We start from the raw sequence: 20625 nt of genomic DNA, 5'->3' as shown, positions 1-20625 counted from the left end.
TAAAGAAAATTTACAGCCCGGGAAAGGTCCTTCGGCACTCCAAACCTGAGCTGATCCAAATCTACTGTCTAAACCTGTAACCCAATTCCTAAGCATCTGTATCCCTCTGCTCCCCACCTACTCATATGCATCTGTCCAGACGCACCTTAAATGAATCTACCCTGCCTGCCTCTACTACCTCTGCTGGCAACGCGTTTCAGGCACCAACCATCTGCTGTATATATTCCCCTTAAACTTTTCACCTCTCACCTTGAACGCGTGACCTCTCGTTATTGAATCCCTCACCCTGGTAAAAAGCTTATCTCTATCTACCCTGTCTAAAATTTTTCATGATTTTGTAGACCTCAATCAGGTCCCCCCTCAATCTCCTTTTTTCTAATGAAAATAAACCTAACCTACTCAACCTCTTTTCACAGCTAGCACCTTCAATACCAGGCACATCCTTGTAAGCCTTCTCTGCACCCTTTCCAAAGTGTCCACATCCTTTTGGTAATGTGGCGACCAGAACTGTGCACAGTATTCTACATGCAGCCAAACCAAACTCTTGTACAACTTTAACATGACCTGCTAGCTCTTATACCCAGTTCCCCGTCTGATGAAGGCAAGCATACCATATGCCTCCTTGACCACTTTATCCATCTTTGCAGCCACCTTCAGGGTACAATGGACCTGAACTCCCCTATGCTTTCTGCTACTCCACCAATCTTCGTGTCATCTGCAAACTTACTGATCAGACCAACAATACCCTCTTCCAGATCATTTATGTATATTACAAACAACAGAGGCTCCGGCACTGATCCCTGTGGTACACCACTGGTCATCTTACTCCATTTTGAGAAACTTCCTTCAACTTTTCTGTCTCCTGTTGCTCAACCAGTTCTTTATCCACCTAGCTAGAACACCCTGCACACCACGTGACTTCACTTTCTCCATTAATTTACCATGGGGAACCTTATCAAACGCCTTACTAAAGTCCATGTATATGACATCAACAGCCCTTCCTTCATCTATCAACTTGGTCACTTCCTCAAAGAACTCTATCAAGTTGGTAAGGCACAATCTCCCCGGAGTATCTGGAGTAACCCATACAGACACAGGGAGAATGTGCAAACTCCACACAGATGGTCGCCTGAGGCTGGAATCGAACCCTGGTCCATGGCACTGTGCTAACCATTGAGCCACCATGATGCCTTATCAAGGTGATGGTGTCAAAACAGGAAATAAGGAAGATCTTACAAATACAGAACAGTACGGAGAGGTTACATGTATTGTAATATGAACCCAAGATTATGGTTGAGACCATCTGCATGGGGACGGAACTGGCAATGGTATTATCACTGGACAGTTAACCCAGAGGTCGAGATAATGTTCTGAGGACCTGGGTTCAAATCCCGCCACGGCAGGTGGTGGAATCTGAATTAAATAAAAAGAAAAAAAATCTGGAATTCAAAGTCTAATGATGACCATGAATCCATTCTGATTGTCGGAAAAACCCATCTGGTTTACTGATGTCCTTGAGGGAACGAAACTGACATTGTTACCTTGTCTGGCCTACATCTGACTCCAGACCCACAGCAATGTGACTCTTAACTGCCTTCTGGACAATAAATGCTGCCTAGCCAGCGACACCCTCATCCCATAAATATTCTTCATTGTTGTGTATCTTAAATGCCGCCTTGAAGGATGCTCACTCGAAGACTGGAGGCTGAATGTCCTTGACCGCTGATGTTTCCGCGACTGGGAGGGAATATTTCCATTTGGCAACTGTTGTACAGTGTCCAGTAATTCTTCGACGTAGCATCTGCATGGTCTTGCCAACATACCAGGCCTCAGGACATCCTTGCCTGCAGTGTCTGAGATAGACACTGTCGTGTACATGTTGGACCCTACGTGATGGTGTATGTCAATGATATGGCATATCTTGAGAGACTGCCATGGTAGGTATGTGTGGTGTTGTGGTCGATGTTGTCCTGAAGGCTGGGTAGATTGCTGCAAATGATGGTCTATTTAAGGTTTGATGGATGAATGCATTGTGCAACAATTGCCAGACGGGAAAGTTCCCTCCCAGTTGGGAAACACCTGGTCAAGGACATTCAGCCTCCAATCTTCAGATAAGCACCCTCCAAGGCGGTCTTTGAGATACACAACAACACAGAATCACCAAATAGAAACTGATAGCCAAGTTCTGTACCCACAAAAGCGGTCTCAACCATGATCTTGGGTTCATGTTGTGCTACTGTTCTGTATTTGTAAAATCTTGCTTACTGTCCTGTTTTGACACCATCACCTGATAACTTGTTATGATCTCTCTACCTTAATTAGTTTGTACAGTTTTAGATTACTCATTACTTTGGTTAGACCTTCGGCATACGACCCCTATACCTATCATGTTATGCCAGCCATCTGGTTTGTATCCAGCACCATATTATTTTTAATTTTTTGTAATTATCTCTCTGCCTCAATTAATCAGATAAAACATCATCCCTTCACTTGCTAGTCAGCTGCTGACACTTTACTCACACTGTCTGACACTCTTGATCACTTGCAAAGACTTGTTATTCAGCCTGTTGACACTCCACTTTGCATTTGTACGATCTTTTGATTTCTCTGCCTATAAATTCTGTGCCTATGTGCTTCTCTTCACTTCACCTGATGAAGCAGCAGCACTTTGAAAGCTTGAGGTTTCAAATAAACTGTTGGACTATAACCTGGCATTGACCTCGTCAACAACAGTCCAACACTGTCACCTCCACTTCATGTCTACATATCAATGAAGAGATTTCTTATTTCAGTTGAGTAGCTAATGAGTTTTTGCAATAGATTTGCAAATACAATCTCACATGACACATCATGGTATTTTGGCTACCTAAAATTCAACAAAGGAAGCTAAGTTGAATCACCCATACAAGCATGACATTTTCTCACTGAAGATGACAAGCGGAAAGATTTAAATACTTAAAACATTAAAACTACATATACACATTAGATTACATTACATTACAGTGTGGAAACAGGCCCTTCGGCCCAACAAGTCCACACCGACCCGCCGAAGCGCAACCCACCCATATCCCTACATTTACCCCTTACCTAACACTACGGGCAATTTAGCATGGCCAATTCACCTGACCCTGCACATTTTTGGACTGTGGGAGGAAACCGGAGCACCCGGAGGAAACCCACGCAGACACGGGGAGAACGTGCAAACTCCACACAGTCAGTCGCCTGAGGCGGGAATTGAACCCGGATCTCTGGCGCTGTGAGGCAACAGTGCTAACCACTGTGCCACCGTGCCGCCCACCTGCCACCGTGCCGCCCACATTGGATTAGGCTATCCAAAGCTGGAAAATTAATATATGTTACTAATCATATTAAATAATTACTATAGGTCTATAGCAATTACTATATTTGCTGTAACAGATTGCACTGTCTGTAAATTGGTCCAAGCACCAATAATCATGCCATTTCTGCCTAACATTAACTTTTTGTCCAAAATAAGGCTCATTATCTTCATAGGAAAATGTGCATCCTCTTTTCCTCCCACTCCCCATTACCCTAGAAATCAAGCAAAAATCCCCATCACATTTTCTAATGATAAAGCAAACACGTTATTCAGTATTCTTATGTTGGAATGTCTTTGAAGATTTCTGAAAAGAGAAACATATTGCTGAAGATTTCACTTTGAACTCATCAGGAAAAATGCAAGAATACGCAATTTCAAACCATCAACCATTTATACCACAGCAGAAAAGGGTACAGATTGATTGGCAAGTCATAGAATTTTACAGTACAGTCAGCCATTCAACCCATCATGCCTGTAGCTCCAGAAAGAGCTACCCAGCTAGCCCCACTCCCTAGCCCACTAACTACTTCATTTTCAAACCATATCCAGCTCTCTTTTGAAATGTTGTATGGAATCCATCTCTACCACTGTCTCAGGCAGCACATTCTAAACCCTAACAACTCTTGAGTAAAAAAAGTTTCTCCTCACCTCACTTCTAGTTCTCTTAGAATCATAGAATCCCTACAGTTCAGAAGCAGGCCAGCCTTCTGAACAGCATCCCACCCAGACCCACTCCTATCCCTATATCCTATATTTCCCATAGCTAATTCACCTAACATACACATCCCTGAACACTATAAGCAATTTAGCATGGCCAATTCACCTAACCTGCATATCGCTGGACTGTGGGAGGAAACCAAAGCACCCAGAGGAAACCCACGCAAGCACAGGGAGGACATGCAAGCTCCACACAGTCACACGAGAGTGGAATCAAACCCGGTCCCTGTTGCAGTACGGCAACAGTGCTAACCACTGAGCCACCATGCCACCTCTATCTTGCTGACAATATTGAAATTGTGATCCTTAGGTACTGATATACCAACTAATATAAACAGAAGATCATTCTTTACCCTGTCAAAACTGTTCATAATTTTGAATGCCTCAATAAGAACATCTCTGAATCATCTCTGCTCCAAGGAGAATAAACACAATCTCTCCAACATTTCTTTGCATCTCAAACCCTTCATTCCTGGTATCTTCGGGTAAATCTCCTCTGAACTCTCAATGGGGCTTTAACATCCTTTCTTAAATGAGGTGCCCAGAACAGATCACAATAGTCCAAATATGTTCTGACCAATGATTTGTAGAAGCATAGCATCACTTCTCTGCTTTTACTCTCTAAGTCAACTCTGAATGGCCGAGGTATTGCCATGGAGAAAGCGATGAGGAACTATAGGCTCCTGAGTTTGCCGATCATTTAGAAAAAGGCACAACGTTTGACTATATTCCTTTCATTTACAAAGAATGGGTCACTATGCATCAACATATGTCACTTCTAGCAAGTGTTAATCAGCTATGTTACAAAATTGATTGATTACTTTAAACTGATGGGTAGCATATCTATTAACAGTCAGAAGTGTTGTACGAGCACTTCCAAATTACAGAACCACATATAACAAATGTTTTATTTGGGGTTTTGTAATTACAGGCTTCACTGATGAATATACACATTGAGATTCATATGCTGTAATCAGCAATCTTGTAAAATAGGGCCCCTAGCCGTTTGCTCACTTTGCAACCCTGATGCAGAAATACAGCACAGCACAACTACACTTCAGAACATTGACCATCCTAATCAGATCAGTGCCCACCATGCATGGTGCAAACTCGTAAATGTCATAAATCTGGCAGTCTCAAATCAAAGAAGATAAAACTGCATTTGTAAACACATCTTTCTTGGTGGATCCATTATAGATGTAGATCATTTATTAGGGTACCTGAATAAAGAAATTTACTTTTGAAGCTAAAAGCTAAATTAATTTAAATGTCTATCAGACATTTCAACTAGGTTTTATTACCATAGAGATAAATAATATAGGGTGGAGCGTTTGTTAGAATTCTGTGAAGTTGTCAGTGGGATTTTTGCAGAAGAGCACTAGGTCAGAGCTAGAAGCAAACAAGCTATCAGGTGTAAGCACTGAGTTCAGCAGGCAAAGGAAAGTATTTGCCAACAACTGTAAACATCTGAGAAAGAGCCGAGTAGAGCTATTAAAAATCAAAACGTTTTTAGTTTCATGTTAAGCAAGTGCACAGGAATTGAGTGAAGTCAGGTTTGAGTTGATAAGTCCAAGACTTTACAAGGTAGTTGCAGAACAAGTTTGATGTGGAATCCAAGAAAGTGGGATTAGTATAGATGGGTTGGTACAGACTCAATGGGTCAAAGGGCCTCTTCTCAGTGTATAACTCTATGATTCTAATCTGAAAACGAAATCCAAGAATTTCTGAGACAAGTCAGCATAAAATAGAATGTTCAGTTGAGCATTTTAGTCTAAAATGTCTATAGCTATGTTTTAATGTGGTTTTCAAAGTAAAATGCAAATAAGTACTTAAGTCAGTATTTATTTAGAGTATTTGTTTGAAGTAATAGTCATTTGTTTATGAAACTGTGGAACCTTGAGGATTGAATATTTTAATTCCTCTTTAAACATTCACAAAGTTTACTAAGGGATCATAACAGTTTAATTGGTTGGAAGATACTTTGGGATGTCTCCTAGTCATAAAACGTACTAAATGGGCCAGGAGGTCTGGGTTCAAATTCTGTCTGTTCTGAAGGTGCGTCATTATATGTCTGAATAAGTTAATTAACAAATTTAGAAAGCACGACGTGAATTCAGGTCTGTCTTTCTGATAATACACAAATCTCCTCACAACAGATATTTATAATTGTTTTAATGCCAAAAAGTCTGTAAACGGTTGAATACCAACAAGCATGTCCAAATTCATTCAGATCCCAAGGGGTCAAAACAGCCTAAATTTTCTCAAGACTATTTCTGTCTCAATATACAATATGGGGGGAGATACAAGCTCTGAAATATGGTTCAATTCAGAACAAGGTGCATGCTGAATAATTCTGAGACATGTAGCTACAGCTTGCAAATAGTACAGAATTAATGATTATCAAAGGAAATTTAATTAGGGAACAAGATGCTGAAGGCGAACAGTCACTTTGGTCACACTGCCATCTGAAGTTACACAACTCAACCAAACATTCTGGATTTTCTGAACAGAACTGACTTGTCAAAAAGAGATATTCCAGCAGTCTTAGTCAGACATGTTTTCTGAGGTCACAGCTTCCTGTGAAGTCAGTCTAGAACATTCACTGGAGTGTTTTTTTAAAACTGACTGGACTCAAGCTTTCAGTTTGTAACTTTTGGTCAAGTCAGAAAATTTGTGTTTTGAAGAGAATGGCACAAATTATTTTTCATGGCAATAAGTGCCCTCTGCAATAATCATATCAAATGGTTGGCACTCCAAATAAAAACATTTAAACTAAAAATTTAATCTCATCTGATGAGCAGACATTAAGCACAGTCTTGAACAGCTAGATTTGACATTTCAAAGCATCAAGAGAAATAAATTTGTCTCAATTGCTGAACTTCTGTAGATTATTGACAGCCAGAAAAATGTGCTTTTATAACCACTCACTTTTGCAGATTTGATGTGCTGAGAAACTCTCTCAACATTGCGATTCAGTTCAATTAGCTTTGGCTCCACCACTTCGCGGCACATGGTACCATTATTTTTCATAAGGGAAACAGCTTGGTCACGTATATCATCAACTTGCAAACTGATTCCATCCAGTTCAAATTGAAAACGCTGCAAAACAATTACAACAGTTACAATGATCTAAATTTTGAAGAGTGCCTGTGCAGATTGATAGAACCCACTCGACAAAGTTCACAGAGGGTATTCAGCATTCTGTTCCTAATTCATCTGTTTACATATTCAGCAATTACTGCAAAAGGTGAGGAATACTAAGACATTTGTTCAGTTATTAAACCAAACGTATTCCATAAGTTGGATTACTAACTTCTTCATGAAGAGATTGCAAGCATGTGTACTACACATTTTAAGATGACAAATAGTCACACTAGGAACTCAGCAACCTTAAGCTGGGTGAATGAATGGAGTTCAACTTTTCTGGTCATAACACTCCACTCTTAGATTTATTTAGATTTATAGAAATATGTAGGAGGTTGATGTAAGTATGTCTCTTTTCCACTAACGTGGAGAGGTTACAGGGGCTAAATTAACATTAAGATGATATTTATTCAATTATGGTATCAAGAAGCCCAACCAAATTTAACACATTGATAATCAGGGTGGAAGTTGTCCCAAGCAGAAATAAAGATTCCCATTTGAGAATTGATCACTTCAATCTCAGACTTTTCTGGAGGAGTTCTTCATCATAGTGATGTAGGCCTAACCATCGTCAATTGCTTCATCAGTGATCTTCCCTTCAATATAGGGTCAGAATTTGGGATGGGCACTAGTGGTTACACAGTGTTGAATATCATTTTCAATTCCTCAGAAACTGAATCAGTTCCCCAGCCATATACTTCATGACTAGGAGAACTTTCAGGCTCTAGTTTGTAAATAACAAGTAATATTTTCAGTACATATGTGCCAGGCAATGACTGTTTTGAACAGGAGAATATTAAAAGCTCCTCTTGAAGTTCAACAGCACTGTCACCAATACCCCCTCACCAATGTCCTGAGCATTACCATCAAGCAGAAAAAAAACTGGACCATTACTCCCTGATCCTCTCTGGCTACTGGTGTGAAAACTGGAGGACAGCTAACATTAGATTGTTTAAAGCTGGAAATGTGTTGCTGGAAAAGCGCAGCAGGTCAGGCAGCATCCAAGGAACAGGAGAATCGACGTTTCGGGCATAAGCCCTTCTTCAGGATTCCTGAAGAAGGGCTTATGCCCGAAACGTCGATTCTCCTGTTCCCTGGATGCTGCCTGACCTGCTGCGCTTTTCCAGCAACACATTTCCAGCTCTGATCTCCAGCATCTGCAGACCTCACTTTCTCCTCATTAGATTGTTTAAAAAAAATTTTAAAAAGGAATAGACAAATTATTTTTGCTGGAGGGAAAACCATTAGAAATAAATTAGGGTTGGATAAATCTTCATTTACAGAGAACATGGTTGGTCAAGGTAAGATTGTAAGCCAGCTAATGGGTAGTGGATTTGATGCGGTTTTATGGCAAGATTTTAATAAGACCCCATTTGGCAAAATAATCACAAAGAAGTCCACATGGGATCCAAGGCAAAGAGGCAAGTTGGATCCAAAATTGGTTTAGAGGCAGAAAGCAAAGGATAATAATTTAATGGGAATGGAAGGCTGCTTCCTGTCTGGTTCCACAAAGCTTAACAGTAGGTCACTTGCTTATGGTATATACTGATGTTTCGGACTTAATGTAGACAGTACAATTAAGAGTTTGGCACAGTATATAAAAAATGGTTCTATACTTGATAGTGGTGATCAGAACAGTAGCAAATGAAGTTCAGTCTGGATAATTATCATGTAATTTATTAACAATACACAATAATTGGTTTATACTGAGAAATGTGGTGGGACCTTGAAGTGAAGTCCGTGGATTCCAAAAGGTAGTTAGACAGGAGATATGGTGGCTAAGAAAGCATACAGGAAACTTGCTTTAATAACCAAGGCACAGATTATGTAAGCTGAGAAACTTTGCTGGACTTATTTAAAACAACACTGGTGCATTACAGGAAACATTTAACTTCATTAGGAGAGGATAGAGTGGAGATTCACAACAATGTTTCCTACGATTGGAAAATTTCAGTTATCAGACAAGACTCGATAAGACGAGGTTATGTATGTGAAATAGAAGAGGCTTGTTGGGAGATTTAATTTAAGTCCATAAAAATTATGAACTGTCTAGATGGAGTAAATAGGAAGCCCCGATATCCCCTAAATTGAGGAATCCACAATCAGCATAATAAATTTATATCACGCCCTGGGAGATCGGGAGGGAAACTGGAATCACTGACTAATAGGGAATCTGAAAGACTGAGAACCCCCAAACGCATTTTAAAAATACTCAAATATACAGTTGAATAAATCACAACCTACAAGGCTACAACCAAGAGCTGGAAAGCCAGATTAAGGTAGGTGAGAACCTATCAGCCAGGAAGGACATGCCGACCAAATGATCTCCTCTTGCGCTTGAAATTTGTATGAAGTTGCTGAAGCTATTCAGGACTATTCAACTGGCTCATGACAGAGAAAAAAACATTTCTTGATATGAAATCATGACACTGAACTTAGTAACACTGTTAAAAAGGAAGAAAGAAATCAGAAGCCAATTGCCTAACAAGGACCTGCATACCAAACGTATTACAGAAAGGCAACAAAAGCAACATAGTTCAGTGACTGCCGTAACTCAGAGGGATATTATCCCACTGACTATTTATCGACTGACCACGTCCATTTTCGCAAGGGCTGAATCAAAGAATAACTCTGTTACAAATACTTGTCTTAGTTTGGGCCTCACTTAGTCTCTGTACATTGCTAGGAATGTTGGCATCATTATTGGCCAGCTTTTATTGACTATCCTTAGTTGCCATTTAACTGATTGGCTTTTTAGGCCATTTGAAAGGCTCATTAAGAGCCAACTACATTACTATAGGTAAGGATTTCCAAGAGGCATTCAATGATGTACCACATATTAGGCTACCTGCAATTAGGGGAGTGCCTCAGGGATCAGCATTGGATCCACAATTATTTCCAAGATACATTAATGACTTGGTTGAGGAAAATGAATGCATTATCGCCAAATGAGTGGATGACACAGGAATAAGTGAGAAGGCAAATAGTGAGGATGACACAAAAAGTTTACAGAATATTGTCAGCTTAAACAGGCAAATACTTATATTGTGGGAAAACATCAGGTCAAGTACTTTGGTAGGAAATATAGAAAAGCTGAATTGTGACAAAGGATGTTGCAGAGGGACATAGATAAACTGCAGAGCTGGGATGAGACGTGGCAAATGGAGTTTAATGTGGAAAAATGTGAGGTGATTCACTTTGGAAGAAGTAACAGGAATACAGAGTATTGGGCTTATAGTAAGATATTTGGTAGTGTAGATGAGCAGAGAGATCTCGGTGTCCAGGTAAATACAACCTTGAAAGTTGACACCCAGGTTGATAAGGTATACAGTGTTTTGGTTTTTGTTGGTAGAGGGATTGAGTTTTGGAACCATGAGATCATGCTGCAGTTGTGTGCAAAACTCTTGTGTGGCCACATCTGGAGTATTGCACACAGTTCTGGTCACTGCATTATTGAAAGGATGTGGAAACTTTGGAAAGGGTTCAGAGGAGATTCACTAGGATGTTGCCTGGTATGGAGGCAAGGTCTTATGAGGAAAGGCTGAGGGATTTGATGCTTTTTTTTTTAAGAGAGAATAAAGTTGAGAGGTGACTTAATTGAGACATATAAGATAATCAGAGGGTTAGATAGGTTGGACAGAGAGAGCCTTTTTCCTCAGATGGCAATGGCTAGCACAAGGGGACATCGCTTTAAATTGAGGGGTGATAGACATAGGACAGATGTCAGAAGTAGTTTCTTTACTCAGAGTGTACTAGGAGTTTGGAATGCACCACCTGCAACAGTAGCAGACTCGATAATTTTAAGAGCATTTAAATGGTCATTGGATAGGCATATGGATGAGAATGGAATAATGTAGGTTAGATGGGCTTCAGATTGAATCCACAGTTTGGCGCAACATCGAGGGCCCTAGGGCCTGTACTACACAGTAATGTTCTATGAGTTGTGGAAGACTGAAGAAAGCTGCAGCAGAAAAGGATTGGAGGGTCCTACTATATGAATGACAAAAAGATCGGTTCCACGTTCAGGGGATAACAGGGAAGCAAATAGAATATTGGTCTTTAATCCAAAAACATAAAAATGGGGAAGTCTTGCTAGAAGTATAAGTCACTAATTAGGCCACACCTCGAATATGGTCAGCAATTTTGGTACGCTTTTCTGAAAGTAGGAATACTGGCAATGGAGACAGTCAAGAGAAGGTTCACTAGGTTGATCCTGGCTATGAAGTGATTGTCTTATGAGGAGCAGTTGACTAGGTTGGGCCTGCAGTCATTGGAATACAGAAGAATGGAATTGAAACCCTTGGGGATCCCTGGAAGTGGCCACGCAAGTTGATAGGATGGAGGAGAAGGCATATAGCATGCTTGCCTTTATTGGTTTGGGAATGGAGTACAAGAGTCAGGATATCATGTTACAGCTTTATAAGACTTTGGTTAGGCCACACTTGGAGTACTGTGCTCAGTTCTGGGCACCACATTACAGGAAGGATGTGGAGGCTTTGGAAAGAGTGCAGAAGAGGAATACTAGGATGCTGCCTGGCATACAGGGTATAAACTATAAGGAGAAGCTAGAAAAACTCAGGTGCTTTCTCTGGAGCGATGGAGGCTGAGGGGAGACTTCATGGAAGTCTGCAAAATTATGAGATGCATAGGTGGGGTTGATGGCCAGAATCTTTCTCCCAGTCGAAATGTCTCAATCTAGGCGGTATGCATTTATGGTGATGGTGGTGGTGCTGGGGAGTGAGGGAGGTGTTCAAATGAGATGCGAGGTTAATTTTTGTTACACAGAGAGTAATCGGAATATGGAGCACACTGCCAGAGGTGGTGGTGGAGACAGATGTGTTTGGGGCAATTAAGAGGCTTTTAGATAAGCATATGAATATGCAAGGAATGGAACAATATAGACTAGGGACAGTAAAAGGGATTAGTTTAATTTGGAGTCATGTTTGGAACAACATCATGGACCAAAGGATACGTTCTTGCATTGTATAGTTCTATGTTCTATGAAACATACAAGATTCTTAGAGTACTTGACAATGTTGATGCAGAAAGGCTGTTTTCCCTTATGGGAGAGTCTAGGACCAGAGGGCATCATCTCAGAGGAAGGATTCACCCTTAAGATAGAAGCAGGTAAAACATAAGTGTGGAGGAAGTTCTTCTCTCAGAGGGTAGTGAATCTTCAGAATTCTTTACTTCAGATGGCTGTTGAGACTGGGTCATTAAGAATATTCATGACCGAGATATACAGATTTTTAATCAGTGAGGGGATCGAGCATTATCGTGAAAGGCACAAAAGTGAAGTTAAACATTTTCAGATTAGTCATGTCACTGAATGGTGGCCACGATGTGGAGATGCCAGTGTTGGATTAGGGTGGACAAAGTCAAAAGTCACACAACACCAGGAATAGTCCCAACAGATTTATTAAAATCACAAGCTTTTAGAGCACTGCTTCTTTACCTGATGATAGAGCTGTGCTCTGAAAGCTTGTGATTTTAATAAACCTGTTGTGTTACTTCTGAGACTGAATGGTGGAGTAGACTTGATGGGCCAAATGACCTACTTCTGTTCTGGATCTTATAATTTCTTCCTGAAAGGAAGAACATTTGTGAACCTGATAGATCTTTAGGACAGCTGCTACATGGTTACCATTAAGCGAGCTTTAAATTCCAGATTTCTTCATTATTGAATTGAAATTTCACCATCTGCCATAGTGAGATTCTAACCCATATTCGAGAACACTAGTCTGGGGTTCTCTATTACAAGTCTAATAACATCATCACAAGGCCACCACCTCTCCCTTTCACATGGCCCATGACTGGCAACACTTTCTCTCTCCAAGAGAATCAGAAATCTATGTAATGTTATCTCATTGGAGGTTATTTTCCAATGCTTAAAAAACAACTGCAACACCAAAAGAATTTACACCAAGATGATAGGGTAGGGAGGAAATACACGACCAAACAATATTTGTCTGCAAGAACATATTTTGGGGAAACACTTCAAGATGCAAATCTCCCCCAGTACAGAAATCTGCCAACTTTATTATGTTGTCACCTTAAGTATTTCTTCTCTTTCACAGTCTGGTTTCTTAGCAATCTCATCTAACAGAATTTCCGTTTGATACAGCCAGGTGCTTATGTGTGCAACATTTTGATCAAAGCCTTCCATTTGTTTTTGATAATCCTACAAAAGAAGATGTTACAAAACAATTCAGAAAACCAATGTGAAAATTATGTTGTGCTTTTATCCATCATAATGTAGAAAGTAATAGGAAATCATGCTTTGACTTGAGAAAAGTATTTAAGATGGTAACAGTACAAGGTATTCACTATGAGACAAGTTTACAATAACACTTCACTATGATTGCATGAAAGATTACCATTTTTGAATTAAATATGCATAGATATAATCTAGAGAGGCTAGTTTTCCAAAGATCTGAAAGCTTTGAGATACAACGGAGAATTTTCTATAACATCTGACCATTATGCTAAAAAAAATTATCAAAGAAATTCTGAAGTTCATAGTGTCATGTCCCACTTTTCTATAACTTTTATTTGCTCATAGATGTGGGCATCACAGGAAGGCCAGCATTTAAAACCCATCCTGAATTCTCCACAAAAGGTGCTGGTGAACTGATTTCCATAAACATTGCAGACTGATTGGTGTAGGAACACCCCTGATGCTAAGTGGAAGGGTGGTCCAAAAGTTTGACGCTGCAACAATTAAAGAACGGTAATATACTTCCAAGTCAAATTTAGACTATCTCATAGATGGTACACATTACAGAGACTATGCTTTGTTGGTGAAGAGTCTGAATGCTGCTGAAGGTAGTGGTTTTGTTGTCAATCAAGTGGATAGCTTTGTCCTGGATGGTGTCAAGCTTCTTGAGCTGCACTCATCCAGACAAGTGAGGAGTATTCCATCACACTCCTGACTTGTGCCTTGCAAATGGTCTTTGGGGAGAGAGATGATGATTTACTCACTGCAGAATTTCCAGTCTCCGACCTGCTCAGGTAACCAGATTATTTGTATGGCTGACCCAGTTCAGATTCTGATCAATGGTGGAGCAAGTGATCCCACAATGGCAATGGCATAGAATGTCAAGGTAGGTGGTCAAATTGTCTCTTGTTGGAAATGGTCATTGCATGGCACTTGTGTTGCACGAATGTTACTCGCTATTTATCAGCCAAACTCTGAATGTTGTTCAGGCCTTGTTGCATAAGGACACAGTCTGCTTCAGTATTTGAGGAGTTCTGAATGGTGCCAAATATTATGCAATCATTAGTAAACGTCCCTACTTCTGACCTTACGATCGGGGGAGGGGGGAATAAAAGTAGTTTTCAGTAAGCTCGGAAGGAGATTGAAAAGCAACATGTCTAAAGTATAGTCTCATGATTAGTCTCATATTGGAAAGGAGGTACTGAACCCAAGAGGGACCTCAGATTCAACAGAAGCAAAATTAATAAAAGTATAGGAGTATTACAAAAAATAAGACACAAAGGAATGGCATGCACCAAATAGAATCATAATGGAGAATAACACAAATAAAGGCTGAATTAAAGGCACTCTATTTGAAAATGCAGAGCATTCTAATATAAGGTCAGTGATTTGAATACAAAAATCGAAGCAAATGGGTATGATTTATTCTCCATTACGGAAACATGGCTACAAGGTGACCAAGATTAGGAACGGAATATCTGAAGATGTGCTGAATTTAGGAGGAAGAGACAAAAAGGAAAAAAAGGTGGAGCATCAATCCTCATCAGGGACAAGATCAGTACATTACCAAGACAGGATCTTAGATTGAAGGGTCAAGATGTAAAGTCAATGTGGGTTGAGCTAAAAAAAAAAGCAAGGAGCGCAAACATTATTTATGAAGAGCATTGTTTATACAGCACCAAACTGTAGTGCTGATGTTGGGCATGCCATAAATGCTGAAATTAGAGATGCATATAACATAAGGACATAAGAACTAGGAGCAGAACTAGGCTATGTGGCCCTTCAAGCCTGCTCCACCATTCAATATGATCATGGCTGATCTTTTCGTAGACTCAGCTCTAATTACCCGTCCTCTCACAGTATCCCTTAATTCCTTTACTGTTCAAAAAAAATCTATTTTAGCTTTAAAAATGTTTACAGAAGTAGCAGCAACAACTTCCCGCGACAAGGAATTCCAAAGATTTACAACCTTCGTGTGAAGAATTTCCTTCTCAATTCAGTACTAAATCTACTCCCTTTAATCTTGAGGCTATGCCTTCTTGTCCTCATTTCACCTGTCAGTGGAAACATCCTCTCTACTTCTATCTTATCTATTCCCTTCATAATTTTCTAAAAAGATCACCCCTCATTCTTCAAAATTCCAATGAATATAATCCCACTCTACTCAGTCTCTCCTGATAATCTAAGCCCCTCAACTCCAGAATCAACCTAGTGAAAGTCCTCTGCACCCCCTCCAGTGCCAGTACATCTTTTCTCAAGTAAGGAGAACAAAACTGCATACGGTACCCCAGGTGTGGCCTCACCAGCATCATGTATAGCTGCAAAATAACCTCCCTGCTTTTAAACTCAATCCCTTTCACAATGTAAGGATAAAATCCCATTTGCCTTCATAATTACCTGTTGCAACTGCAGACCAATCTTCTGTGATTCTTGCACAAGGACACCCAGGTTCCTGTGAACAGCAGTCTGCTGTAACTTTTTCCCATTCAAATAATAATCTTTTTAACTGTTACTCCTACCAAAATGGATGACTTTACATTTATTAACATTGTATTCTATCTGCCAGACGTTTGCCCACTCACTCAATGTATCTACGTTCCCCCGCAAAGTTTCCCTGTCCTCTGCACATTTTGCTCTGCCACTATTCTTAAGTGTCATCTGCAAACTCTGACACACTACACGTGGTCCCCAACTCCAAATCATCTGTATAAATTGTGAATAATTGTGGCCTCAACACCGATTCCTGAGACACACCACTAGTCACTGATTGCCAACAGAAGAGCACTCATTTATCCCCACTCTTTACTGCCTGTTAGTCAACCAATCTTCAATCCATGCTAATACTTTACCATTAATGCCATGCATCTTTAACATATGCAGCAGCCTCTTGTCAAAGGCCTATTGGAAATCTAGGTACATCACATCCACTGGGGCCCCTTTGGCCACCTTGTTCATAGTGTCTTCATAGAATTCCAAAAGATTTGTTAAGCATGACCTGCCCTTCATGAACCCATGCTGCGTCTGCCCAATGGGACAATTTCTATTGAGATGCCTTGCTATTTCTTCTTTGTTAATAGACTCAAGCATCTTCCCCAGAGGTTAAGCTCACTGAACTATAACTACACATCTTTTGTCATGGGTGGCAGGGTGGCACAGTGGTTAGCACTGCTGCCTCACAGCGCCAGAGACCCGGGTTCAATTCCCGCCTCGGGCGACTGACTGTGTGGAGTTTGCACGTTCTCCCCGTGCCTGCGTGGGTTTCCTCCGGGTGCTCCGGTTTCCTCTCACAATCCAAAAATGTGCAGGTCAGGTGAATTGGCCATGCTAAATTGTCCGTAGTGTTAGGTAAGGGGTAAATGTAGGGGTATGGGTGGGTTGCGCTTCGGCGGGGCGGTGTGGACTTGTTGGGCCGAAGGGCCTGTTTCCACACTGTAAGTAATCTAATCTAATCTAAAAACTAAATGCCTTTTCTCATCCTCTAAAGGATCAACATTCACTTTAGCCGATCTTTTTCATTTTATACATTTACAAAAACCTTTGTTATCTGTCTTTATATCCTGTGCTAGTTTTTTTAATGTTCTATCTTACTTGTCCTTATAGCACTTATTGTGGTTTTCTGTTAATCTTTAATGTTTTCCCAATTTGGATGTAGGTTTGCTCACTGAGCTGAAAGGTTCATTTCCAGACGTTTCATCACCATATTAGGTAACATCTTCAATGAGCCTCCGAATGAAGCAAGGGTAGTGTAGCCCAATTTCTATTTAAATGTTTGGCTTTCCTTGGGTTGGTGATGTCATTTCCTGCTGTGACATCATTACCTATGGTGATGTTATTTCTTGTTATTTTTCTCAGGGGGTGGTAAATGGGATCGAAGTCAACGTGTTTGTTGACAGAGTTTCAGGTTGGAATGCCATGTTTCTAGGAATTCTCGTGTATGTCTCTGTTTGGCTTGTCCTAGGACGGATATGTTGTCCCAGTCGAAATGGTGCCCTTCCTCATCTGTATAGTAGAGTGGGTCATGTCTTTTTGAGGCTAGTTGATGTTCATGTATCCAGGTGGCCATTTTTCTGCCTGATCGTCCAATGTAGTGTTTGTTACAGTTCTTGCACGGTATTTTGTAGATGACATTATTTTTGCTTATTGTCTGTGTAGGGTCTTTCAAGTTCATTCGCTGCTATTTTAATGTGTTGGTGGGGTTGTGGGCTATCATGATGCCAAGCGGTCTGAGTAGTCTGGCAGTCATTTCCGAGATGTCTTTGCTGTACGGGAGAGTGGCTAGAGTTTCTGGACGTGTTTTGTCTACTTGTTTGGGTTTGTTCCTCAGAAATCGGCGGACTGTGTTCATTGGGTACCCGTTCTTTTTGAATACACTGTATAGGTGATTTTCCTCTGCTCAGTGTACTTCCTCTGTGCTGCAGTGTGTGTTGGCTCATTGAATAATGTTCTAATGCAGCTTCGTTGGTGGATGTTGGGATAATTGCTTCTGTAGTTCAATATTTGGTCCGTATATGTTGTTTTCCTGTAGGCGCTGGTTTGAAGTTCCCTATTGGCTATTAGCTACATTGTGACATCTAGGAATGGCAGTTTGTTGTTGTTTGAATTTTATGCCAGTAAGGGTATTATTGATGGTCTTGAAGGTTTCCTCTAATTTGTTTTGTTTAGTGATGACAAAGGACACATCCACGCAGCGGACCCAAAGTTTGGGTTGGATAGTTGGCAGAGCTATTTGTTCAAGTCTCTGCATTACTGCCTCGAAGAACCTTGGTATCAGAGTTCCCATGGGTGTTCCATTGGTTTGTCTGTAGGTTTTGTTGTTGAAGGTGAAGTGGGTGGTAAGCGTAGGTCCACTAGCTTGACAATACTGTCCTTGCTGATGAAGTTGGTGGTGTTTGGTGTATGTATCTTTGGTTCTTCTAATAATGTAGTCAGTGTTTTCTTGTCCAGGTTGACGTTGATTGATGTGAATAAGGATGTTATGTCAAAGGAGACCATTATTTCATCCTCTTCTATCTTGGTGTCTTTGATGGTCTTCAGGAATTCCTGGACGGAGTGGTTGGAGTGGCGTGAATCTCCTACTAAATGTTTTAGTCTTTGGTGTAGCTCCTTGGCCAATCTGTAAGTTGATGTTCCAGGTAGCAAGACTTTGGGTTTGAGGAGGGCTCCTGGCTTGTGAATTTTGGGTAATCCACAGATCCGTGGTGTGATGGATCCATCTAGGTTTCATTTTTTGGAAGTCAGTCTTATTTATTTCTCCAGATTTCTGAAGTCTTTTGAGTAGGGCTGTGATTTGGTTCTCTAGGTATGGGGTCGGGTCTATCGCTATTTGTTGGTAAGTTTTGGTATTTGCAAATAGTGCATTTGCTTTCTCAATGTAGTCTCTTTGACTTAAGATGACTGTCAAGCGTGCTTTTTCTGCTGGTAGGCTAACAATTTCGTTTTAGTCTTTCTGTGCTTTCCTTTCTTTTGTATTGAATGTATTTTGTTCCTTTTTCCTGCTTAATGTTGGTACGATTACCTTTCTGGTGGTTTGCTGGGTTTCTTCTGTAAGTTGGTTGTCTTTCATTGTTGCTTCTAATGCTTCTAAGAAATCTTTCTTTTCCACATTCTGGAAGTTGTAATTTAATCCTCTTACTAAGATGGCTTTTTCAGTGTCTGTTAAGGGTCGGTCAGATAGGTTTTTTATCCATGCTTCTGTGTTGTCAGTGAAGTTATTTTGTGCAACAGACAACAAGCAAAACTAATGTCATCTACAAGATACCTTGCAAGAACTGTAACAAACTCTACATTGGACAAACAGGCAGAAAACTAGCCACCAGGATACATGAACATCAACTAGCCACAAATCGATATGACCCACTCTCACTAGTATCCTTACACACAGATGAGGAAGGACACCACTTCGACCGGGACAACATATCCATCCAAGGACAAGCCAAACAGAGACATGCACGAGAATTCCTAGAAGCATGGCATTCCCACCGAAACTCTATCAACAAACACATTGACTTGGATCCCATTTACCACCCCCTGAGAAAAAGAACAGGAAATGATATCACCATAGGAAATGATGTCACCACAGGATTGACATCACTAACCCAAGGAAATCCAAACACACAAACAGAAAGCGGACTACATCACCAGTGCTTCATTCGAACGCTCACTGAAGATGTTACCTAATATGGTGACAAAACATCTGGAAACGAACCTTCCAGCTCAGCGAGCAAACTTAAATTGAGAACCTCAACCTAAGTTACAAATCTTCTCAAAACTCACTTTTCCCAATCTTCTAGTTTTTGGCCACTTTGTATGCCTTCTCATTCAATTTGATAGCCTCCCTTATTATTTCCTTTGACACCCATGGCAGGTTACCCATTTTTTTTTACAGTCCTTCCTTTTCACTGGAATATATTTTTGATGAGTGCTTTGCAAAATTGGTTTGAAAGTCCTCCACTGCTCATCAACTGTCCCACCAAAAAATCTTTGCTTCCAGTCTACTTTCGCCTGGTCCTCCTTCATTCCATTGTAGTCCCCCTTGTGCAAGCATAGGACCCTGGTATTGGATTTTATCTTCACACTCCCCATTTGTATTTGAAATTCAACCATATTGTGATCTCTCCCTCCAAGGGGATCCCTAAGTATGAGGTCACTAATTATTCCTGCCTCATTACACAGAACCAGATCTAGGATAGCTTGCTCCCTCGTCTGTTCCATTACATTTTGTTCAAGAAAACTATCACAGTTACACTCAATGATCTCCTCCTTAAGGCTACCCTGACTAAGCTGGTTCGACCAATTGACATGTAGATTAAAATCCCCCATGATAATTGTCATTGGTAATATCATAATAGGTGGCTTCAATTTATAAAGACTGAATTCTCTGCAACAAGAGTTGTGGAAGCTCAGTTGTTGGGCACATTGAAACAGAAATTAATAGGTTTATCGAGACTAATGAACTTAAGGGGTGAAGATAGTGTGGAAAGTAGTACTGAGAAGATGATCAGCTCGATGGGCTAAATCAATATTTCTGAAACAGGTCGACCTGCCATTTTACGGCTCTTACCTTCCTAATTCTGAAATTAGAAGTACACCTGGAATGACCATTGATGTTTAAATCATGTGTAAATATCTTGGGTGATCAAGCAACTTCTGAATTTCAGAATTTCACTTATCTTACAGTTTGAAATTCAATTCTCAAAGAATGGGAATC

General features: G+C 40.5%; 1 protein-coding gene across 1 annotated transcript in view; it reads right to left on the bottom strand.

The window, feature by feature from the left end:
• Nucleotides 1-20625, bottom strand: part of utrn (utrophin) — a 686012-nt gene that overhangs the window by 389532 nt on the left and 275855 nt on the right. Inside the window, exons 35-36 of the mRNA XM_087991761.1 lie at nucleotides 13254-13382; nucleotides 6986-7156 (exon numbers count right to left, since the gene is read on the bottom strand). Coding sequence (XP_087847887.1) covers nucleotides 6986-7156; nucleotides 13254-13382 — 300 coding nt within the window. The remainder of the gene's footprint in view (nucleotides 1-6985; nucleotides 7157-13253; nucleotides 13383-20625) is intronic.

Source organism: Chiloscyllium plagiosum, unplaced genomic scaffold (genome assembly GCF_037043375.1).
Source record: "Chiloscyllium plagiosum isolate Xiang-an unplaced genomic scaffold, Cpla_swu_hap1 HiC_scaffold_10, whole genome shotgun sequence".
In the NCBI taxonomy this organism is placed as follows: domain Eukaryota; kingdom Metazoa; phylum Chordata; class Chondrichthyes; order Orectolobiformes; family Hemiscylliidae; genus Chiloscyllium; species Chiloscyllium plagiosum.
This window is presented reverse-complemented; position numbering and strand designations above follow the sequence as displayed.